Source organism: Poecilia latipinna, unplaced genomic scaffold, assembly GCF_001443285.1.
Source record: "Poecilia latipinna isolate Pla-1442-1.1 unplaced genomic scaffold, P_latipinna-1.0 Scaffold580, whole genome shotgun sequence".
NCBI lineage: Eukaryota > Metazoa > Chordata > Actinopteri > Cyprinodontiformes > Poeciliidae > Poecilia > Poecilia latipinna.
In genome coordinates this window covers 101,485-122,923 of record NW_015113196.1, presented here as the reverse complement: position 1 = coordinate 122,923, position 21,439 = coordinate 101,485, and the positions used below count along the sequence as shown (strand labels likewise).

General features: G+C 37.6%; 1 protein-coding gene across 1 annotated transcript in view; it reads right to left on the bottom strand.

The window, feature by feature from the left end:
- The window catches only part of sv2ca (synaptic vesicle glycoprotein 2Ca), a 35,211-nt gene that overhangs the window by 9,322 nt on the left and 4,450 nt on the right, over nt 1-21,439 (bottom strand). The window contains exons 2-4 of the mRNA XM_015042182.1: nt 15,342-16,098; nt 7,449-7,629; nt 6,202-6,353 (exon numbers count right to left, since the gene is read on the bottom strand). Of these exons, the coding sequence (XP_014897668.1) occupies nt 6,202-6,353; nt 7,449-7,629; nt 15,342-15,942 (934 nt within the window). The 5' untranslated portion in view covers nt 15,943-16,098. The remainder of the gene's footprint in view (nt 1-6,201; nt 6,354-7,448; nt 7,630-15,341; nt 16,099-21,439) is intronic.

Below are 21,439 nucleotides of genomic sequence, written 5' to 3'. Positions count from 1 at the left end.
TCTGGTCTGCTCTGCATCCCCAGAACCAGAACCAAACGAGGAGAAGCAACATTCAGTTTCTATGCACCACAAATTTGGAACAAACTTCCAGAAAACTGTAAAACAGCTGAAACACTGGGCGCCTTTAAATCTCAACTTAAAACCCACCTGTTTAGAGTTGCTATGGCTAAATTAGGATTAGAGTGTGGGTTTTGATGTCTTTGATGTTTTTGATGTTTTTAATGTTTTTATCTTTACTTTTTCTCTTTGTTTTTTATCTCTTTATGTAAAGAAGTTTTAAAGGTTTGAGTCCTTGTCAAATGGCGGTTTGACTAAAGTCCTACAGAAGGAAAGGCTTGTAGAGCCTCTTATTTTGGAGGAGACCCCACAAGGGCAAGTCCTCATGTGGATAATGTTTTTAATTTTTATTTTATTTTATTTTTTATTAAATCTCTTTATCTTTACTTTAATTTCTTTTTATTTCTCTTTCTCACTGTTTCTTTTTCTTAAAATCTCTCTCTTTCTCTGTTTTTATTTTAATTATGTAAAGCACTTTGAAATGCCTTGCTGCTGAAATGTGCTATACAAATAAAATTTGATTGATTGATTGATAAAATATTTATATTTAGGCTAAGTGCTACATAAATACCATCTCATGTACAAGAGTCAGTCTAACTCTGAGAAAAGAAATTACTTGAAATAAAAATGACATTGACATGATACACCATCTCAGAGTGATGGGAACACTCAGAGATAAATGAGTCTGCAGGGTAAGCAGAGAAAAGTAAAAAAAAAAAAAACACAGGGACGGGTTAATTGAATGCGTAGGAATAGAATTGAGTGTTTTCTGCTGAGTTAAATCTTGTTGCACCTGATCTCAGCCCACAGGCAGTCTCTCAGACTCATTAATCATTGCAACATGCAGGGGGAAAAGCACACACACTGGTGCGTGTAAATGTGTAAAAAGCAGAACTGAAATAAATAAGATGGATAAACGCACAGAGATTATACTGACACACCATAATGCCATGTCAACTCTCCACCTACGAAAACGCAAATAGATGCGTATGCGGGTCATAATTTTTTTTTTCAGTTTTTGTGCAACTTCAAAGACATATTTTTATTTCTATTGTGCAAATCATTTCACAAAGGGTGGGATATTTCATGAAACAATTTCACATTTGCATCTTTTTAAGCTTAGTAACAATTTGGAGCTTTGCAAATGCAACAAGCAAAGCAATGTCCCTAAGTTTGCACATATGCTGCCTTGTCACACACTTTTAGTGGCGTTTTGCACACTGAAACCCATTTTATCCATGGACTTGTAAACGTGTGAGTAGGTTTAAAAGCAGCGAGGATAAACTTCAACATGAACAGTCTGCCACACTCCGACTTTTGTGAGTGCTCTTCGTGACTTCGCTTTTTTAAAGCAAATTACACAGGATGCAGAAAAATGTGGGGGGCAGCATGCTCGTCGTGACCTCCCACGTCTCTCCACAGATCGTGGCTCATGGAGATACAGCTCCAAAGGGAATGCAGCACCATTATCCATCAACAGGCGTAGGAGGGGAGCCACAGGGTAGGGAGGGGGTTAATGCTAATGGTTCTGCCAGAAAACGGCTGTTTGGGAATAATCCCACAGTGTGTCAAAATCCAGCTCTGATAGCAGCTAAAAACAACTGTTATCATGGTAAAAACCAAACAATGGCTTGCAATGCTAAATAAATAAATAAGAAAAAAGCATGTTATGCTCCTTTAATAGTTTGGTAATATTTTTAGTACTTGAACTACAGGGTAATGTACACTCATAATAATTTTCATTAAAGTGTACATTATTGCCTCATTTCCGAAAACACGTTAAATAGCATAAGCAGATTTTTATCTATTTGCAAGAGTTTTGGATGAATGTGCTGACAGTTTAAAATACTTTTTTTTTTTTTTTTCCACAGATTCTGTTCACATAGAAATAAAAATAAACACCCGGTCTAAAGGAGACACAAGATAAGTTCTTATAGAGGTACTTCTCAGTAAATCAGTTGTGTTTTGATGATATTTTTGAAAGCAACAACCTTTAAGCAGGTATTAAACACACCTGCTTTAAAGTTAAACAATAAGCCCAGATTTCCATATTAGATCATCATTTTAATTAGTCTGATGAAACATTCTAACCTTTAATATTGTTTTTTTGTCAACTTTATGTGGAAAATAACCATAAAAGCTGCTATGAAGGCTTGAAAACAACAATCTGTGTGAAATTAATCGATATAATATGTTGTGTTTCTGAATTAACTTATTGAAATAAATGAAAACTTCAATGAGATTTAATTTTATTGTGATGCACCTGTAGCACATTAAGTTGATATTAGCACTGAATGTATTTGTATCACCAGTGCGTCAATGAAATGCACCGCATAGTTAAGTTTACAAGGCAGGCAGTAATCAGCCAAGAAAGTCATTGTTACTTTGGAAAAAAGCTTCTTGTTGCGTAACCTACTAATATGAACTAGAAGAAAGAGGAGCTGAATTTGAAAGAGAACCATAAAAGTCATGTTTACAGTTTTTTATGTGGAAGAAGATGCTTGGCTCAGACTTGACCAATAACTAACATGTGCATAATACCATGAATACGCAACCCTCATGGTGAGAAATGGAAGTGGCAGCATCATACTGAAGGGAAGGAAATTTTCAGGTATAGTACCAGCAAAATATTTTTTTTCTACAAAACAGAATCCACTGATTTTCTGTTTTCTGTATGACCTGCTAATTTTGATTCAAGTCAGTTCTGATTTTATTTTTATTTGATCTATAATGTAATCAGATTCATTTGCGGCATTTTATCAAAGAACATAGTAAAAAAAAAAAATAGAAAACTTGACTATAAAAAGAAATGTGCAAGTCCTGAAGGAGAGAGGTAGTGCGTATGAATTTAAAATAAAATACTACAACTACAAAAAAATATCTAGGTTTGTAAATCTTGCACCAAAACTATGCAGTCAAAGCCAGATTTTGCCTGCATCAACAGAATTCCACCCACAGCATTTTAAGCTCTTTGATATTTATATCTGAAGGGCTTAAGATAGAGAAACAGATTCAGCCATTTCCAGAAATATAGTACAACTTCCTGCCACCGAGGGATAGCGTTCCCTTCATACTACTGGAAATCTCATTATCGGAATTAGGCACATAATTGTCTGAGGATGTCCGAGTCTCAGGCTGAGATGGATAGCTGGATTAAATATGAACAGATAGATGGGCAGATGGATCCATTCTTTACGGTCTCAAGATTACATCTATAGGCTTAATGGGGTATTTTAAAAATAAAAAAAACATTGTTATATGTCGGACTGGATTTATGTAATCTAGAGACATGCAGAAACTTCCTTTGTTGTATTCGGGATATGTTGAAACCTCGTCTTTTTGGGCCCTGATGTCTTGGAAGATAAAAAACTGACACCTGGGAATATCTGCTTCCTGTCTGAGGTTCAAGTACATGTAAAGCATAAATATCTTAAGCTTGTCTCATATCATGGTTCCACAATAAAAACACAATCACGAATCCCCTTTTTGTGGATCCTTCTCATACCCGAGGATCGCAGGTTGTGTAAATATTCATGTCACATTGCTGTGATTGTTGGACCAACGAGGCGTGGCTTACAATTTACAGCCTTCGCCACCAGAGGATTTCTCCAGGCTTGAGTCCTACGTTGATGTCCTCATCCACGTATTTCATTCCGCCCATTAAATACAAGCAAAGTTGTTCTGTGCCATCCTCAGCATGTAATTGTCTTAATTTTTTCTGAACTGCAAGTGCAGACTGACTTGTGTGCAGTTTTATACATAGATTATTTAGAGACAATCTACGTTAAGTAGCTGAGTTAAGAGTAAGAGCACAGTGAGGCGACTACTATCCTTTTAAAATGACAACAACAGATCTGACAGCACAGTGACCTCCTAAAGACGTGTCAAGTTCTGGTTTTAGAGGGCTATCATACTAACTCTATATCAGTGTGCTTCTGCCCGTCCTGATGAAAGAATCTGTGGCAGAGCTCAGACAATAGCATATAATAAAACAAGCCCTCAACTAAAACTCTACCAGTTTTCCTCTCTCTCTGTGTGTGTGTGTGTGCGTGTGTGTGTGTGCGCGTGTGTGTGTGTGTGTGTGTGTTTTAACTCGTCTGACCTCTTCCAGTGTCAGATTTTATTTCTTTCACTTTCCTAGAGAAAGACCTGTGTGTCTGCTGTACTCGTAAAATCTCACCCACTGCATCGTGTAGCGGAGCATGAGCACACAAATATACGCACAACACACACACACACACACACACACACACACACACATTGCGCTTCTGTCCGAGTGACGTCACGGGTTGGCTAAAGCATAGGCTGGTCATAAATCACTTCTAGATGTAGCTTTGTCCTATTAGAGCAAGGAGAAAAATCTAATTATGCTTGATCAAGAAGAACACTCTGCAGAGACGGAGAGAGGAGTGGTAATAAAAAGAGGGATGGAGTTAGACGGGGAGCTGCGGAGGGAACAAAGCGAGAGGAGATGGCATCCAGTAAAAGGAAGGAACAGCAGGTTTAAACCCAGGCAAGAAATAAAAACAACACGTGGTGGAGGGAGATAGACAGGCATTTCCTAGTTAACTCTTAATGAGGTGACATGCAACCTAAACTCTTTAATTCCCTTTTTCAACAGAATATTTGTTTTAGCTATTATTATCCTGCTATTTAAATTCAACGAAATCCAGAACAGCATTTTTTTTTATCCTGTCAATCGGTTCATTTCATATTTAATTCAAAAATTCTTTATTAATCCAAAAAGGAAATTGACTGTTGTTATAACCCATATTGTCCTACATTGGCCAAAGAGTTGTTGTAGCTGTGGGATCTCCAGTTTTTGTCAGTACTGCAACAGACTTGAAGTTGAGGTTTTTATTAGATCTTTTGAAATGTTAATCAGCTGCTCCTGAATGTAAAACAAACACCTTGCTGCCATGGCTACGCGTCACAGCAGCTGTCCAAAAGTGAAAATCCTTTCAACTGTGCAACATCCAAAACAAGAAGAAATAATCATTAAAAAAAACTGCAATGTTTTAGCAAAAAAAAATATAAATGATAGCTTTTAAAAAGAATAAAGCAGAATGAAAGCAATAGAACGACCCCAAAAGGCTGCCATCTTGACTTCAACATGGTGCTTTCTAATCTAATAGCATAAAATTTGAAGATCTAACAAACATTTGGGATCACCTGAACCTTTGTTAATTTGGTGAAATTGGTAAATCATATTATTCCCTTTAACTGGGAGAAGAAAAAAATATTAATAGGAGTATTAGAATGATCCTCATGTCTTCCTTATCAGAGCTCTTGTGTAAAATCTTCGAAGTAGATTATGTGTTTGACATTGAAGTACAAAACACATTCACTAGTTTTATTGCATTGCACTGCAATAAAACCATTTTTTCAGGATTGCAGTTGAATTAAGTCAGAAACATCTTGTTTATGTGAAGTAAAGAACACAAAGCAATAATAATAATAATAATAATAATAATAATAATTTCCTTCAGAACTGAATAAACGTAAAGTCTGGCAGGACAGTGCGTTCTTTTATCAATAAGCCTGTTTCCATCACACCCTGGATTTTATGTTATGACAGCCCACTTTACATATTAAATTATGCTTTCAAGGCCACATTTACACTTTTATAGCACAATACTCTCATTCTCTGTACTGCCACAATTTCCCCAATTTTTAACAGCCGTCCAAATTAACAAACGAGATAAAAATTGTTAGTGTTCAATGAAATACGGCCGTATTCTGAAATGACCTCACTTACATTTCAAATTGGAGTCTGCAGACATCACCCTTGCGGTCTGTCTTCTAATAACCTCCATATGTTTTTCTCCTGACTCCCAACTTTCCCAGTTGGATGACACCGAGAGCTTTTAGGTGATTGATTCACACGGCAGAGAAAACGAACACCTCAAACTTTAATTATGGAGAGAGCAGGGGCAGATGGGCAACTGACGCATAAGTTAAATTGTGTACTGCTACACTCAATCTGTAAAACAAGGCTTTTTTAAAGCATAACTGGCAGCTTTTATTTTATTTATTAAATCTGTGTGCTTTCTGCTATTAATGAGCTGACAGAACCATTTCATTTTAATCTATTTTTTCCCATCTATAAGTGCCTCCTTTATTTCGGTGGACCTGTGAACTCACCGTAGTGCGGTATAATGGCCCAGGCCATGGCAGATGCATAGATCTCTCCAATCATCCAGAACATACACAACCAGCTAAGGTGTTCTCCTCTTTTCTCTCTGGACAACACCTCCGCAAAGAAGGAGAAAACAATGGGCACAGCACCTCCTATCCTGCAAGAACAGGAGAAAAATCACTTTAGGAAGAGCGACTCCGCACCAATCAGAAAAAAAATTGTTGAACTTCCCCTAAAACACCTAGGTTTTACAATGCAATTAGCGCCCCTCTTTCATTTGGTCTTTTAAGCATTAGAACATGGCAATGAGGTCATTACTAGGTTTATTTAAAAACAGTGCAACAAAATAAAGGGCATCATATGGTAATATAGACTCTGTCCATTTATTAATCCAAAGTACTGAAAATACTCAAGCTGTCTGAATATAACTCGTTTAGCAACTAAAAAGTGAATAAACAGGTAGGCCCCCAATTGATTGCATTGGTTAAGATTTAGTAAAGATATAGTGCTATATGTGGTTGTTCTTATAACTTAGATTGTCTCTTTTGTCGCTGATGTTCAAATTCTGAAAAGGCATCGTTTTTACATCAGCAAATACAACACTTGCTTTATCTATTTTATGATATGTTTATTGATATCATTCAAATCTGTCAGATTACAAAGATCATTTTTGGTGTGGTTTTTTTTGTTTGTTTTTTCTGTCAAACTGTTTGGCCTGTTTTCATATAACATGGCAGAAAACAAGCCTGAGTATGAATTTGCCTTCATTCAGGGACAGATCTCCTCTCAGAGTTTCAATTACTCTGAGAGTCTCTGGAGAGAATGATGTAGGTGCAATTACTGAATTAGCTCTTTAACAAATTGCCAAGATATTAAATCACAGTCTGTCTAGTGTCTGATGTAAGTGTAGGACACACTTTATAGCTCGAATGAGAAATAACCATTGTTTTAGATTTAAAAAAAAAAAAAAACATGATACACCAATAAATATTGATGCAAAGTTTTACAAGATTGAAAATGATGAATGAAGTGGAAGTATAATCAAAGGAATCTTGTCGAATTTTTTTGAATGCAAGAATGAAGAAAAAATTGGGAAGCCCACTTTTAAATTATTTGTCTCACAAATGAAACCTCTGACCGGCTGAAATCAGTGAGCTGCCAGTTGCCCCACTGACGTCGAAGCAGATTTCTTTAGCGTCGCCGTCCGCTACTTTACAAGATTGCGTCTTGACCTTGGCATTATCAGACTTACCCGAAGCCAGCGACTACACGGCAGAGGAGGAAGAGTCCGTATCCCTGGACAAAAGATGACAGGAAGGCAAAGAAGCCATTGGTGGACATGCAAATGAGGAGACACTGTCTGCGGCCCACTTTGTCAGACATTCCTCCCCAGAAGAAAGCTCCAACCATCATTCCCAGGTACACAATGCTGCCTAGAAAAAGAGCAGACAAAGCAGCTTTTTTTTACTTCCCTTTACAAATTACACACTGTATATACTAACAGATTGAACCCTATTATATTTGTTATTATAATCTATCATGTATTCAATATATTATATTAACCATATTGTGAAAATATATTTGCTTCTTGACCCATTTTAAATTTGTTCACATTGCAACCACAAAAGTCCTTTAGTTCTGTTTGGATTTTATTTGAAAGACCAACAAAGGTGGCTAACAACAATATGTGGCTATTCCGATGGCTAATGGCAATTATTATTAAAATTATTCTTCTTAGATTAATTTTTAGATTATCATGCAGAGAGACTCCTATTATTCCAAAGCAGAAAAGGAATTAGAACAAATTTAGAATCCAGAAGTTTTTTAGTTTTCTTTTTACTTTGGATCAACATTAACATGATTGTTTCTACTACAAACCCATTTCTGAAAAGCTTTTCTTTTCTTTTTTTTCATTTAAGCAATAAAAAATTGTTCAAAAATCCACAGAAAAAAGTGCTGGTGTGTGTATCTTCTTATGCAACAACAAACACAGAATGAAGAGGACAAAAAAAAAAACAGACTTTGAACAATAAAAAGACAAATGTGAACTACAATCCAGGTTAGTTTAACAAAACAGGCCTCAGCTCTCCTTTAATCCTGGTCATCACTGACAAGATCAATGCTCCAACAAAACAGCATTGATTTCTTTCAGTGATCATCATGAATTTTCCCCGAAGAGAAAAAGGCCGTAGCACTGCTTCGGTTGCTATTGTGTGTGATTTTGTGCTGCTATAAGAGCAACATCATCTGCATTTCTCTCTATTTTAGACGCTTCAATTTCAGAAAGAAACATTATATTTTAGATTTTACTCAGACATGAGGGCACTTCGTTTGTGCCGCTGCAGTGTATCAAGGAGAAAGAAGCATTGGCTTTCAGCAGGTGTATTCTCTGCTGAGAGCAGACGCCTGTTTTGACTGAAAAATGTGACATCTTTCAATTTCAAATACAACAGGCCTCTTCAGTAGATGCTCCAGGCTTATGTGAGATAAAAATTCATATATTTACCATATATCACATCCAGTGAACATTTTAGGGAGGTACAAAAAAAGAGGATCTATTTCCTTTTAGACTTGAGAATCTCTCCCCCAAACAGTGGAGCTGTAAGTACATTGCTCACAGGACACTCAATTGCATAATGAATGTATTGATGTTCTGTCCCAGTCGAGCTCCACAGTGTCTTTCAGCATGTTGTCAGCAGGGCTGGCACCGGCCAAGAGGAGACTACTGCACTGTAGTGAAATATAATCCAAAAATAGCACAGACATCCTCTAACACAATTCTGGTTTTCTACGAGACTCCTGCTAAGATATTGTGCACCATCTCCCCCTTAAACTTCCACTAGACCTTCGAAGTCTGTATGTTTTCCTTTATGTAGATAGTAACTTATTCTATATTAACTTGTAATAACTGTTCATTTTACTAGGTGAACTGAGCGACACCTTAAGTCATTTGGAAGACAAGTGTTTGGTAAACAAGCAATCATATCAAATTCACCTCAAAACTGGCTTTGGATAGTTTACATTAAAATACATGGGGAAAAAAAACTTTGTAAAGGAAATGAACCAATTCAACCAGCTCTAACTAAAAAGATACTACTGCACTTCATTGCTGCATCTGAGAAAATTAGAGAAAATCCCTAATAAACTGAGAACCTGGCAACAATAAAACAAATGTTTTCTCGGTTCAACCTCGAAAACCAACCAGAACCGCCAAAGCAACACGACATTCATGTAAGCGATGACTGCATGCAGCCGGAAGTCAGCTGGCACAGTTTGTGAATTTCTTTTTCGAGGAGACAAGTCGTATAGATTAAAGCTCAATATTTCGATATCTCTGCATTGATGAAGCTGCTGACTTTATAGGTGGAGACCCGTATAGTCTGTCAGAGCCTGGAGACTTCTCAGGAAGAGGCAAAAGATGCACAGCCACGACAGAAGGGTGAGGGCGGACCCCTCTCGTTGTTTTCTGCCCTGTCACCAAGGAGCCCCTCCGAGACGATCGAGCACCGAGCTGCATCACCACCTCCTCTGTGATTTCATGCTTTGATGCTCTTCACTTGTAGCACCACAAACCATTTCGGCACCACACGAAAACAGCCATGCTGTTTTATTCATACAACACTGTACGTCGCACGCCCTGTGGCATCGCCCTGGTACCTGTATCTGTCACCCTTTCTGTGTTGTGTTCCATTTTTACACTTTCTCTTTCATCCAGTTTGCTTCTTACTTATTTCTCTTGCCTCCACACAGTTTAGACTCCTCTGATCTCCTCTCTGTTTTAGAGTATTTGCTTTAGTTTCCTCTCTGCTTTTTGCACCATTGGCGGCTCCTCTATGCGTGAGCAGCATGTAATCATATTTGTACTACATCGTGCCACTTTGATGGGATTCATCCCTTCTGCCTCCTGCCACCTCCGCAGTGAAACAAAACTGAAGTGTTCAGCCAGTCATTGCAGAGGGCTCCAGATACAAATACAGGCATGGTCAAAAATGAGAGTGAGAGAGAAAAAAGGCAGTTTGACAGAGACAAAAACCCATTATAAAGTTTTCCAGGAAGGCTTAACATTTGTTTACATCCTGTGAAAGTTTGTTATACCACCTAAAGATTGTACTTCTTTAATTCAACCAATAAAACAATTACATTTTACAAAGCAGGGACTCCTAAAATATAATCAGCTTTCTTTTGTGATTTTGTGGCTCAGACAAATATTGAGTTCTCTCCTGGGTCCTCTCTTTAGCTCACCAGTGAGAGTTTTTATAGGTCTGGGGACTGAAATATCATGAAAGGAGATTTATTTAGTGGTGCTGAACCACGTGTGATCTGGTGGCCCATAGGATCAAAGATCCACTCTTTGACTGTCTATATGGGAAAGTCTAAGCAAGAAGCAATTTTATTGTAACAATTTATCAACTCATGAAGATCAACACACATCACTTGAATTGCATGATCTCTTGTCTTCCCAATTTTGAAGAGTGGCTTGCAAAAATGGCCTCATGTGTCATGTCATAGTTTTGCCCCAAGAAAAAAAAGACATTTATTGAATACTACTAAAATTTGAAAAACTCTGCTCTACTTAAAAAAAAAAAAAAAAAAAAAAACTATAATTCTTTCAGTTAGATTTATTTTTAAAGGTTTTTTAAGGAAAGCAAAATTGCACCACTGGGGATTTTGAAAAAGAATAAAAAGAATTTATTTCCTAACGTAGAGTAATTTTTGGTAACACTTTATTTGAAGGGGGTGAATAAGACTGTCATGACACTTTCATTAACATGACATATCACCTGTCATGAACATGAAAAAGCCTTCATGAATATTAATGACTGTTGTCATAAAGCGTCATTCGGTAAATTATGACACTTTTAATACAAAGTTGACATTATTCAAAATGTCTTTGTTATGACAACTTGACATTAACCAGGAAATCATTACTGATATAAATTTGTTATGAAAGTATTACTGATTGCACTTTAAAAATTATGTAACTTTATGTTATTAAAGGTAAAGTTTAAACAGTAATGATTTCTTGGTTAATGTCAAGTTGTCATATCAAAGAGATTTTGAATAATGTAAACTTTGTATTAAAAGTGTCATAATTTACAGTCATAAATATTCATGAAGGCTTATTCATGTTCATGACAGTGTCATGACAGTCTTATTCATCCCCCTTCAAATAAAGTGTTACCTAAGTTTTTCAGCAAATATTAAAGGTCAGATTTTAAAACATATTTTTCTTTTTTAATGTGAACTGATGCAAATATAGTGAAATGGGAATTTGTTTGAAGGATTTTCACACTCTCAGGGTTCCCACAAAAGCTGTCCATGGGGCTTGTTGCAGAGCGTGAAGGAGACATCAGCTTTCTTCTTTAAGATGCCACATTAAGTCCTGTCACACACACCCTCTCCATGCACAGCCCTCCAACACCCTGAAGATGAAAAATAATAATAATAATTTCTTTGACTTTAATTTGACACACATGCACACACAATCCAGAGCTAGCTGCACTTTTCAAGCAGCCTAATCTCTGCAGCGACATTGGGATCTTACTGCAGTTTAGCCACGCTCAGCTGCACCAGGGCCACACAAGCTCCACACATTCAACCAGCAGGCTTCACACCGGGATGAAAAAGTGAAAAATAGTACGAGTGCTGTTGCGATGGAGCCAAAGAGAGAAGCTGGCGTGCAAAGAGTGTACACGAGGTCAGCTGACACAAGACAAAAATGAAGAGAAGTAAAAACAGTCAAGTTCACGAAAGTAAATGAGACGAGGGGAGTCTCAGGAGGAAAAAGTCAGCCTACAAGAAGAAACAAGTAATGATAGGGTGATGCAATCCCTTTGTCTGTTGTGTCAAAGATAATAGCTGAGCCTCTCCCTCACTGTGTTGGTGTACTACATACTATCAGTCTCCACCTCGCCGCTTCAGTCCGCCTACACCTCCTACCCCATTACTCCTCTCTGACTTGGTAATCTCTCCTCTTCAAACTCTCTCCAGCTACATCCCTCCCCATTTTTTTCACATGTTGCACTGCATATGGTTCTTCTTCCCCTCTGTGCCTTTCCTTATCCATAATTCTTGCTTATGGTATTTACAGCATCCATCCCCCTGCAAACCTGCAGTGCCATCACGCATTCTGAGTCAACGGCATGTGGCTTTTGTGAATTATCCCTTTTATTTCAGCCGAGTCCTTGTGCTTGTGGGTGACTATTTTCTAGTGCAGATAGAATCAATCAAAGCATTTCAAAACGTTAATTTCTCAATATTTTTATTTCTTTTGTCCAGAAAATAAAAAAATATATTTCGCCGTTTAGTCACTAATTTACTTTAAAATGCATTAATGTTTTGGTAGGGAGAGGAAAATCTTTTTTTTGCCTGCGGTTAACTTGCGTGGGTCAATTACCTTCACAGCTAACTCTACACGCAGACACGCTCCCGCTCTCCAACACATGGTATTCCACTTCCTTATTTCCATCTGTCACAGTTAATGTTGGAGACGCATATTAATCCAGGTTATTCAGAAATAAAGGCTCCACAGCAAAACTCAGGAAATGTTTGTATTATTAGGAACAAGTCTGTTGTTGTAGTTCTGAAAAAAAGATCTAACTGTATTCAGTTAAAAAAAAAAAAAGACAATTATGGCATGAGAAAGAACACATTTTTTTGTAATGCTTATATTTGAGAGCACTTTTTTCCCTGCACGCTCTCTGCTCTAAAAACAATAGTTTTTAACCTCCTCCTTTTCCATGCCTGAAATACAAACTATGTAATCATTTAAAAAAAAAAAAAAAAAAAAAACATTGAGCTTTTTCTATTATCCTCCTATTTAGGTAATATTTTTGCAATAAAGTCCCAATAAAATACATTTGTGGTTGTAACATAGCAAAATGTGAAAGAGTTCAAAGAGGTAAATGCCTTTTGCTATGTACTTTATGTTGAATATTATTCCAGGTTTACTTTAAATTAAAAGTAAACCTGGTTTACTTTAAATTAAAAGGTTTACTTTAAATTAAAAGAATAAAAATAACAAAATTATATTTATTTACTTATTTACTTTTACGTTGTGTTAGACATGTCTGTTGTGTGTTGCCTATTGATCACCAAGTTCTGTGCCTGTGAATTGTTATGCCATCCCTCCCTGTCAGTGTAACGTCCAGGCTGCCCTCAGTCACGGAGCAACAAACACTGCAGAAACTGCTTTTTTTTTTTTTTTTTCCTATTATATAATCAGAACTTCCACTTCAATAAAATCACGCTAAATCATGGGAAATCAAACCAACACGGAAGCCAAGCATCATGTACTACTGCTGCTAAAACTAACTTTGAGATGGTGAAAACTATCTCTACTATAACTACTGTTGGAAACCAGTTTAACTTGGTTTGTGCTTCCACTTGATGAAACATTTAAATCTGTTCATTTTGTTCATTCACCCACAGACATATAAGGTAACTAGCTGATCATGTCAATGTTTAAAACGCTCCAAAAACACAAAGCAGATTAAACTATGCTACAGTACAGTTGCACAACAAACTAGCCACAAAATGGGTAGCAACAAGGTCACAGCAATCATATGAGTACATATGCACACACACACACACACACACACACACCTACTGTGATCATCACTAGAGGAGGGGCTTAGGGGGCAATCAGAGGAAAAAAGATGAGAAGGATGGGTGAGAACAGAAGATGAAAAGAGAGGCACACTGAATGGAGGATGACAGGGGATAAAGGAGAGAGGTACAAACAAGAGGAGGTAGAGGACGTGAATATCTATGAGGTTTGTCGCGGAGTGAGCATACAGTGATACTTCAAAAGACACTTTTTAAAATATAAAGTTACTGCACATCTACGTTTGTCACTTCAATTCAAAACACGCCTGTTTGCTCTGTTTCTCTTTTGGAACACTAAAAAAAGTGTGTTCAAATTCTTTAAGCTGACTTAGCATTAAAGGTAGTAATAAAGATAAAGATGAGTTTGCATGCCCATCTTTGATACGATTCCTGGTTGTAGCTCAGATTCTCGACGTTTCCACGACTCTGTCTGCGTCAGGTGTTTTGCTTTGTCATGCCTTGCCGGAGCGGTTAGTATCTAAGGGCTGCAAGTCCGATTTAACGTCCTCTCCACTCTGGTTCTGACACAGCAAGTCAAACGCTGTAAACAGCTCTGCAGTGATGGATTATACACCTGCAGCTACTGGGACTGCTGAAACTCCACAGAGTTACACAGGGAATACCAGCTTGTCTCTTAAGCTGCGCACACACACACACACACACACACACACACACACACACACACACACACACACACGCACACACAGAGACCACTGGACTGAAACACTTCCAACATTGAAACACTTTTAGGATTCTAGCCAATCTCCAGCTGGGTTGATGTTTAACCTGCACTGATCTTGCTTTTCAGTCAGGTGGATGAGCTCCAGCAACAGGGTGGATCAATGCAACACATTTACCTGATTCAGAATCATACCAGCTGTGCAGGGCCTTGCACAAGGATTCATACCAGGATCCACAGCGTTTGCTGCCCGTCCTGCTGCAGATATTTTGATTCAACCAGCTTTACAAGTCTAGAACCTGAAGTTTTTTCCTTTTCCATACACTGAAGCTCAGTCAGATTGCTTGTTGTTTTTTACATGTGCCACAGACTTTCAATTGAATTTAGCTCCTGATTTTGAAAGGGTTATTCCAACACACTGATCTCACCAATCCTTTGCAGTCCTGACTGTTTGTATTGGGTTTTGTGTCTTACTGGTAGAAAAGGCTCTGTATTCAGTACTATTGATCCTGAAATCAGCTCTTAGCATCTTCTCTGATCATGGTGAAAAAAAAAAAAAACATCATTTAGGGTCAGGTTGTTTGTCACTTCAAATGCAAATCAGACATTTCAAATTTTAATTTAATAAGCTTGAGACGATGTGTTATTTTCCTTTCAGGTCACAAGTAAGCACTAATTTCCGTTGGTCTGATATAAAATTCCAATAATATACATTGCTCTTTGTGATTGCAAGGTGATAAAATGTGAAAAAAAAAAAAAAAGATTTAGTGCCATAAGTACTTTAACAGTGTGGATCTGCCTTCCTGGATGGATGATATCAGTAGAAAAGCAAAATCTGAACACCAACTGGGATCTTACCGAGCCATCCTGAGCTGGAGTTTGGGATACACATGTCTGTCTCTGCACTGGGCAGGACGAATCCCACCACAAACACTTCCACACCATCTGACATGAGCGCCAGTCCCAGTACAAAGAACAGCTGCCACTGGAAGCTCCCATGGCCACACTCCTGCAAGATCAGCTCATAGTGCTGGGCCAGCTCCTCTTCATCTGCATCCCTCTCCTGCTCCAGCTCACTGCGGTCCCTCGCTGCATCCGACGTCGGCTGTCCCAGCGCCACCTGGCCTTCCTTATGCTTCTTGTCTGCGGCTGAAGAGGGGATCCCCTGGTACTCCCCCTCATAGATCTCGTCCTCGTCATCGTGGCCCTCCGTGGCATCGCTGGAGCCCTCCTCGTTGTCACGGCAACTCTCTCCTTCGTGTCCTTTCTGGTGGTGGTAGAAATCCTCGTCTTCGTCCTCCTCATCCTGGAATCGCGTGTAGTTGCGATGAGATGAGTACTCGTCGGCAGCGCGGTCGACCACCTTGTTGACTTTCTTCGCCGTGTGCCGCTTGGCTTCCTTGACCATGTCCTTGGCTCCCTTAACCAGAGAAGTCCTGTTATTGTACGTGTCCTCCATAGTGGCGCTAAATGTTGACCTTTTCTGGCAGGTTTGGAGGGCTGAGTGCAGAAGGATGGAGATTTGCGGCTATCGGAGGATCTAGAGATGCTGCACTTTTGAGTCACAACAGGAGATAACCCTCAAAGTCTCCGGCAATCACCGTCATCAGCTGGGCTAAAAGACACAGGGGAAAGATAAATAACAGACAAATAAGTACAAGAAGGGAGCAGGGAAGAACAGATTGGAGACAAAAGAGAAAAAGAGTCAGATCTAGTGAGATTATTAATAGATACCACCACTACATCCATAATCATCCTCTAATAAAAGACGACTTCCCACCGACGGCTCATAGCCTCTTTTATCATCCTCACACTCTTCTCCTTTTAATCATTTGGATTGATGTGAGACAGAATCACTTTTTTTTTTCTTTTGTAACGCTCAGTTTTTATTTAAATAAAAATTCAATTTCCAGAGAGTCTCTCCTTGTTCTATATTTCATGAGCTGGCATTGGTTCTGAGGCGGTGATTATTTCAAGCTGAAATGCTGAATCTGCTGACTCACAATCGGGTCTGTGAAAAGGAATCTAATAAACAAGGATCAGTAAGAAATGCAATTAATGGGGTGCAGGCATGCATCTGTGTGCTTATCGCTGTGACTGTATAATGTCATTGTCAAATGACTTAATATGTACGTCATATATATTTGCTAAAGGCGCATATATCAACATTCTATACTAATTCACTGTCATGGCTAAGCGTGATGTGCTCATTGAATCTGTAAAGCGCTCAACCATAGATAAAAATAATAATAAAAAAAAACATTATTGAAGTAACAAACTCGCACTAAATAAGTTCAGAAAAGTTCAGACTTTCACCGGCAACATCTAATAAACAGGAATGAGGAAATACCACATTAACACATAAGTATTTCCTACAGAATCGACTTTGCTAGCTTGAAGCATTTCATTAAAACATCCAACAATTAAACTATGTTCTGTTTTACAAATGTGTAAATATGACTTGAGACAGAGGAATGTTGCCTTTAGCCAGTGGACACTAATCTGGACTAAGAACCATATTTATCTTGTTAGCAGGATGCAGCAGAAAAGAGTGGAAGCTATGGAGAGCGACGAGTGCCAAATTACAATAAATAAATAACTTACAAAATAATTATTTAAATGTGCCATTATTTTTTTTAAAACTAGAAATAAATACAGAAAAAATAAATAAATACAGAATTAATTATATTTGCCTCAATTAGATGTTTTGATTTCATTTTAAAGGCTAGATGTAATTATTTCACAATTTAATAAATCATTTAACGTTCCTGTTCTGGATCACAACATTACATAATTTAACCTGTGAACTTCACCCATCCAGTGGACAGGATTAGACATTTTCTTACAAGTTTGCCAAACCTCTGGGGCGATGTATTTGCTGTGTTTGGTTTTTTTGTGCAAAATTAATGACACGTTTAAATAATTATTTCATAAGTTATTTATTTATTGTAGCTTAGCACTCTTCACTATCCATAGGCATCTAGGTCTCAGAGAATCTTAACAACAACTATTAAATTATAAATAGCCTTATAAAGTTTTTAAATTATAAGGCTACAAATTCACTGACAAAATAAAAGCTTCTTAAAATTAAAAAAATAATAATGCAAAATGTTTGTGCTTTATTAACCAGAGTTTTTTTTATGTTATTTTTATGGTAGATACAATAGAAAACATCTAGCAGCTTTTGATCAAAAGGCAGCCATTAGACATGTTACTGAAAGTATACCAAATATTTTCTGGACCAAGAAAATATAAAGTAGTTACATCCATCTGTAAATGAATGTAAACGTCATGAATGAAAATAGTTCTCCTTCCGAATTTCAGACTTCAATAAAATGCGATTTTACTTATAAAGTGCTTTATGAGGTGTCTGCACTGGGAACTGAAGGTCAAAGTGATGGCAACTAAACACAAAACGTTAAAAACTAAAGACGTCCTGCCTCCACTGTTAATGTATCAAAGACTCTAATATATTAAAAGAATTATGAAATGTTTTTGCCAAAAACATTTCATAAGGTAAGCTGCATAATTATGCGAAGGGTGGGGATGCTCAGAGCTGTGTCTGTGGTTCCAGTGAGTCTGAGAGCTCCTTGCTGCTGCCTCTAATGAACACTGAAGCCCTGTCAGGAGGACACAAATCACAGGACCGTCTCCAGCTTCCATAATGCAATTTTACTGGGCAAAATGACATTGCTTATTCAAGGTGACTTTGCTAATCTCTTTTGGCTCAGAGGAAAGGTTTTATAGTAACGACTACCCCCTTTGCTCAAAGACCGATGGTGTCTGCATTGAGGCTGGCCTTCAATATTAACTATTGCAGCTTTTTTTGTAATCTAATTTATTGATTTATTTTTTTCAAAAACAATCTCACTCCTGATCCTTCCAAATAGATGCATACCGTTTAGTTTTTTGTTTTTTTTTCTCCCTTCCTTAAGCGACCAGAAATGTTCTAATGGATACATCTTAGGTTGGTTGGAGGAAAACATTGTTCCCTCCTATCTAAACAGTGAAGCTTGTTAAGGAAAACAAACTAAATTCTGACCTCAGAACTCCTTAATTGCACATGTCAAAGTTCGGCAGTGTCACCGAACCGGAATCACCTGTTGCTTTAGGATTAAGGCAAGACGGACAACTTTAGCTTCGTAAACATGGCATGTGGTGGATCTGGGTGAACCCTGTCTTTCAGGGAATCAACCGAGTGTACGATGAGGCGTGCTGTCAGCCGTGATGAAGCTCTGAGGACACCCGCGAGCACGCGGGCGACCCACCCTCACCTGACCGCAGCTGACGAGACCCCGACATCTCAGACAGCCTGAGCAATCACAATCAAATCCTGTGACCCCGACACTGCCGCTTCTATTTTCTGTTTTCTCAAACTACAATCTGCAGCTCTCCAGCTTTTATTTTCCTTTTCTACAGGTCCATATTCATGGATGAATGGATGTTATGATCATTTCACTTTATAGTAAAGTTAAGTAAGCTAGGTGAACAAATGCATTTTAAAGAAACTTTACGTTATTTTAAGTATCACATGGCCGTTAAGAGAAGACGAAAGATGTAGATGTTCGAGGTTCAGAGCCGCATACCCAATTGTCTTCATTCAGGAAGAAAATAAAGTTATACTTTATATGGAAAGCATTTATGTGTTTCATAAAATTGATCTATTTGACCTCTTCTCTGTCATTTATTATAAAGTTTTGCCAAAAGTGACGAAACAATGGAAGTTCAAAAAAGAGAGGAACACTTATCGAAACAGTGATGGTTTTCGATAAGCAAAGTTCTTCCTTTCCTTACATGTTTAAACTATTTCTCTGTAATGGCATACTTTAATGTCCCTCGATAAAACAGGAATTCCTGCAACCTCAGTAAGATCCGACTTATCCCGCTGCTTTCAAAGACGAGCGAATGCGCTGAGGTCCGATGGGCGGTTTGCTCCATCGGCATCAAAAAAAGCAGGTCCGTTTCCTAAGTGGATAGAACCGCACATGATCCCATCGACACAGAAAGCCCGTGACCTCATCTGGAAAGCGGAGGCAGCCTATGACGTCTTCGGTCAGGAGATCTCATCAAACGCTGATGCTATTACCGACTCTAGAGAGAAAGAAGAGAGGACGGCTGTGGAAAATAAAGAAGCGTTTAACGCTGGGTGTTTCATAGGAATTGTATCACCCCACGAATTATGAGCGACTTCACAAGCTCAATTGATCTTAAGCTACGTATAAAATATGACATACAAATGTCAGCCCCAGAACAGACTGACATTTGTCTTTCTAAAGTGAGAAATGTTAACATTAAACCTATATTTTCTGTCATTTCAGCAGAAGGTTAATAATTTCTATGATAGAATCTTCTGATCCAATGTAAAATATAAAAAAAATAAGAATTTAAATCACAAAACATAAAGGAAAATATAAGTGTAAGCTTCTCTGTCACGGATGTGTTATACACTACAAACGGTGGAGTTTAACTAACTGATGTAGAATTTTTATGTATTTTGTCATTTTATTCAACATCTATGTTTAGAAACTGCATAGGTCCAGCAGCTAAAAGACATTTTTAAAAAATAATTTAATATAATTTATAAAATGTACTTAATTACGAAAATAAGTTCAAAACAAATTCATTTTTAAATTTTCAACCCAAACTGATAAATAAAATCTCTTTACAAAAATGTCTAATTGTTGAACATTTTATATAAAGTTTTTTTTCAAGGAACAATTTTAATTGTATCTTATTAATCAAATGGAAGTGAAAAGAAAGTATCTGCACAACTGAAAGTTTATAAACAACAAGATAACAGCACGTACCTAAAATCAATCCAGATCATCTTCCTAAATACACATTTACTACCTTCAAGCTCAGATAGATCGATACTAAAACAGCTTAAGGACAGAGTTTCATGGCTGCAGCCAATTTGTTTGTACAAACATGTATAATGAATGCAGATCCTCTCCTTCCTAACACACCTCTGTTGTGTACTCATGACAAGGAAGCCGTTCCTAACAACCACATCTTTTATTAAAAAAAAAAAAATCTGGTTTGTGATTAAGGCAAAAGAAATGGTTGAAATAGTCTTCTTTTTAAACTTAACCGCAGCTAAGATTAAGATTATTAGTAACGATGACTGTCTCAAAAGCTAAGCTCGCTGGCAAGCTAGAAATAAAAACTATTAAACTGACTTCGAGCAATGCTACAACAACACTAAAACGTCACCACTGGTCTTCACCATTCCTCACTAACAGGTTTGCACTTATTCATTATACAGTCCACTTCTGTCTTAGTTACCACTGGATGCGATTTTTAGTTGAATACTGTAGCAATGCCTACAAGGACAGTCGATCCAGCTCATGTTCTCAAAAACCCAAGAAGACAGAGCACATCACCCCAGTTCTACAGGCCTTACACTGGAACTCTGTGGCCCAGAGAATAAACTTTGAAATACTGCTGTTAGATTATAAATCCATGGTTTATCACTTGTATTGCCTTGTAACAATGAATGCCTCAATGAATGTGAAAAATGGCTGAATTAAACATCTTTAAATAAGTGTGTTTTTTTTTCATGAACAGACTGAACGTTTTACAGCTCTTAAGATATGTTTTCAAGAAAAACAATTAAAAGGTAAAATAGTACTTTTTCTTTAGACAGACTAAGAATGTGCCGTGACATATTGCAACACAGTTGCTTGCAATGGTGACTTGAAGGATAGTTGGATAAACGGAAGGAAGGATGGGTGAATCAGATACTAACTTCAGCTTCATTAGGCAGCTCAGGTGTAAGACCATCCTTTCTTACCAAGCTTACAATATGAATAACACACATTGGTAAACACTCAACCTCCACTCAGTTGATGGGAAAAGATAACTAACTAACTAAAACGTTTCTTTTTTTTTTTTTTTTTTTTTTTTTTCTTTTTCCCCCTCAAAAGGGGCGGGGACACCCTCCCCTTTTAAAAAAC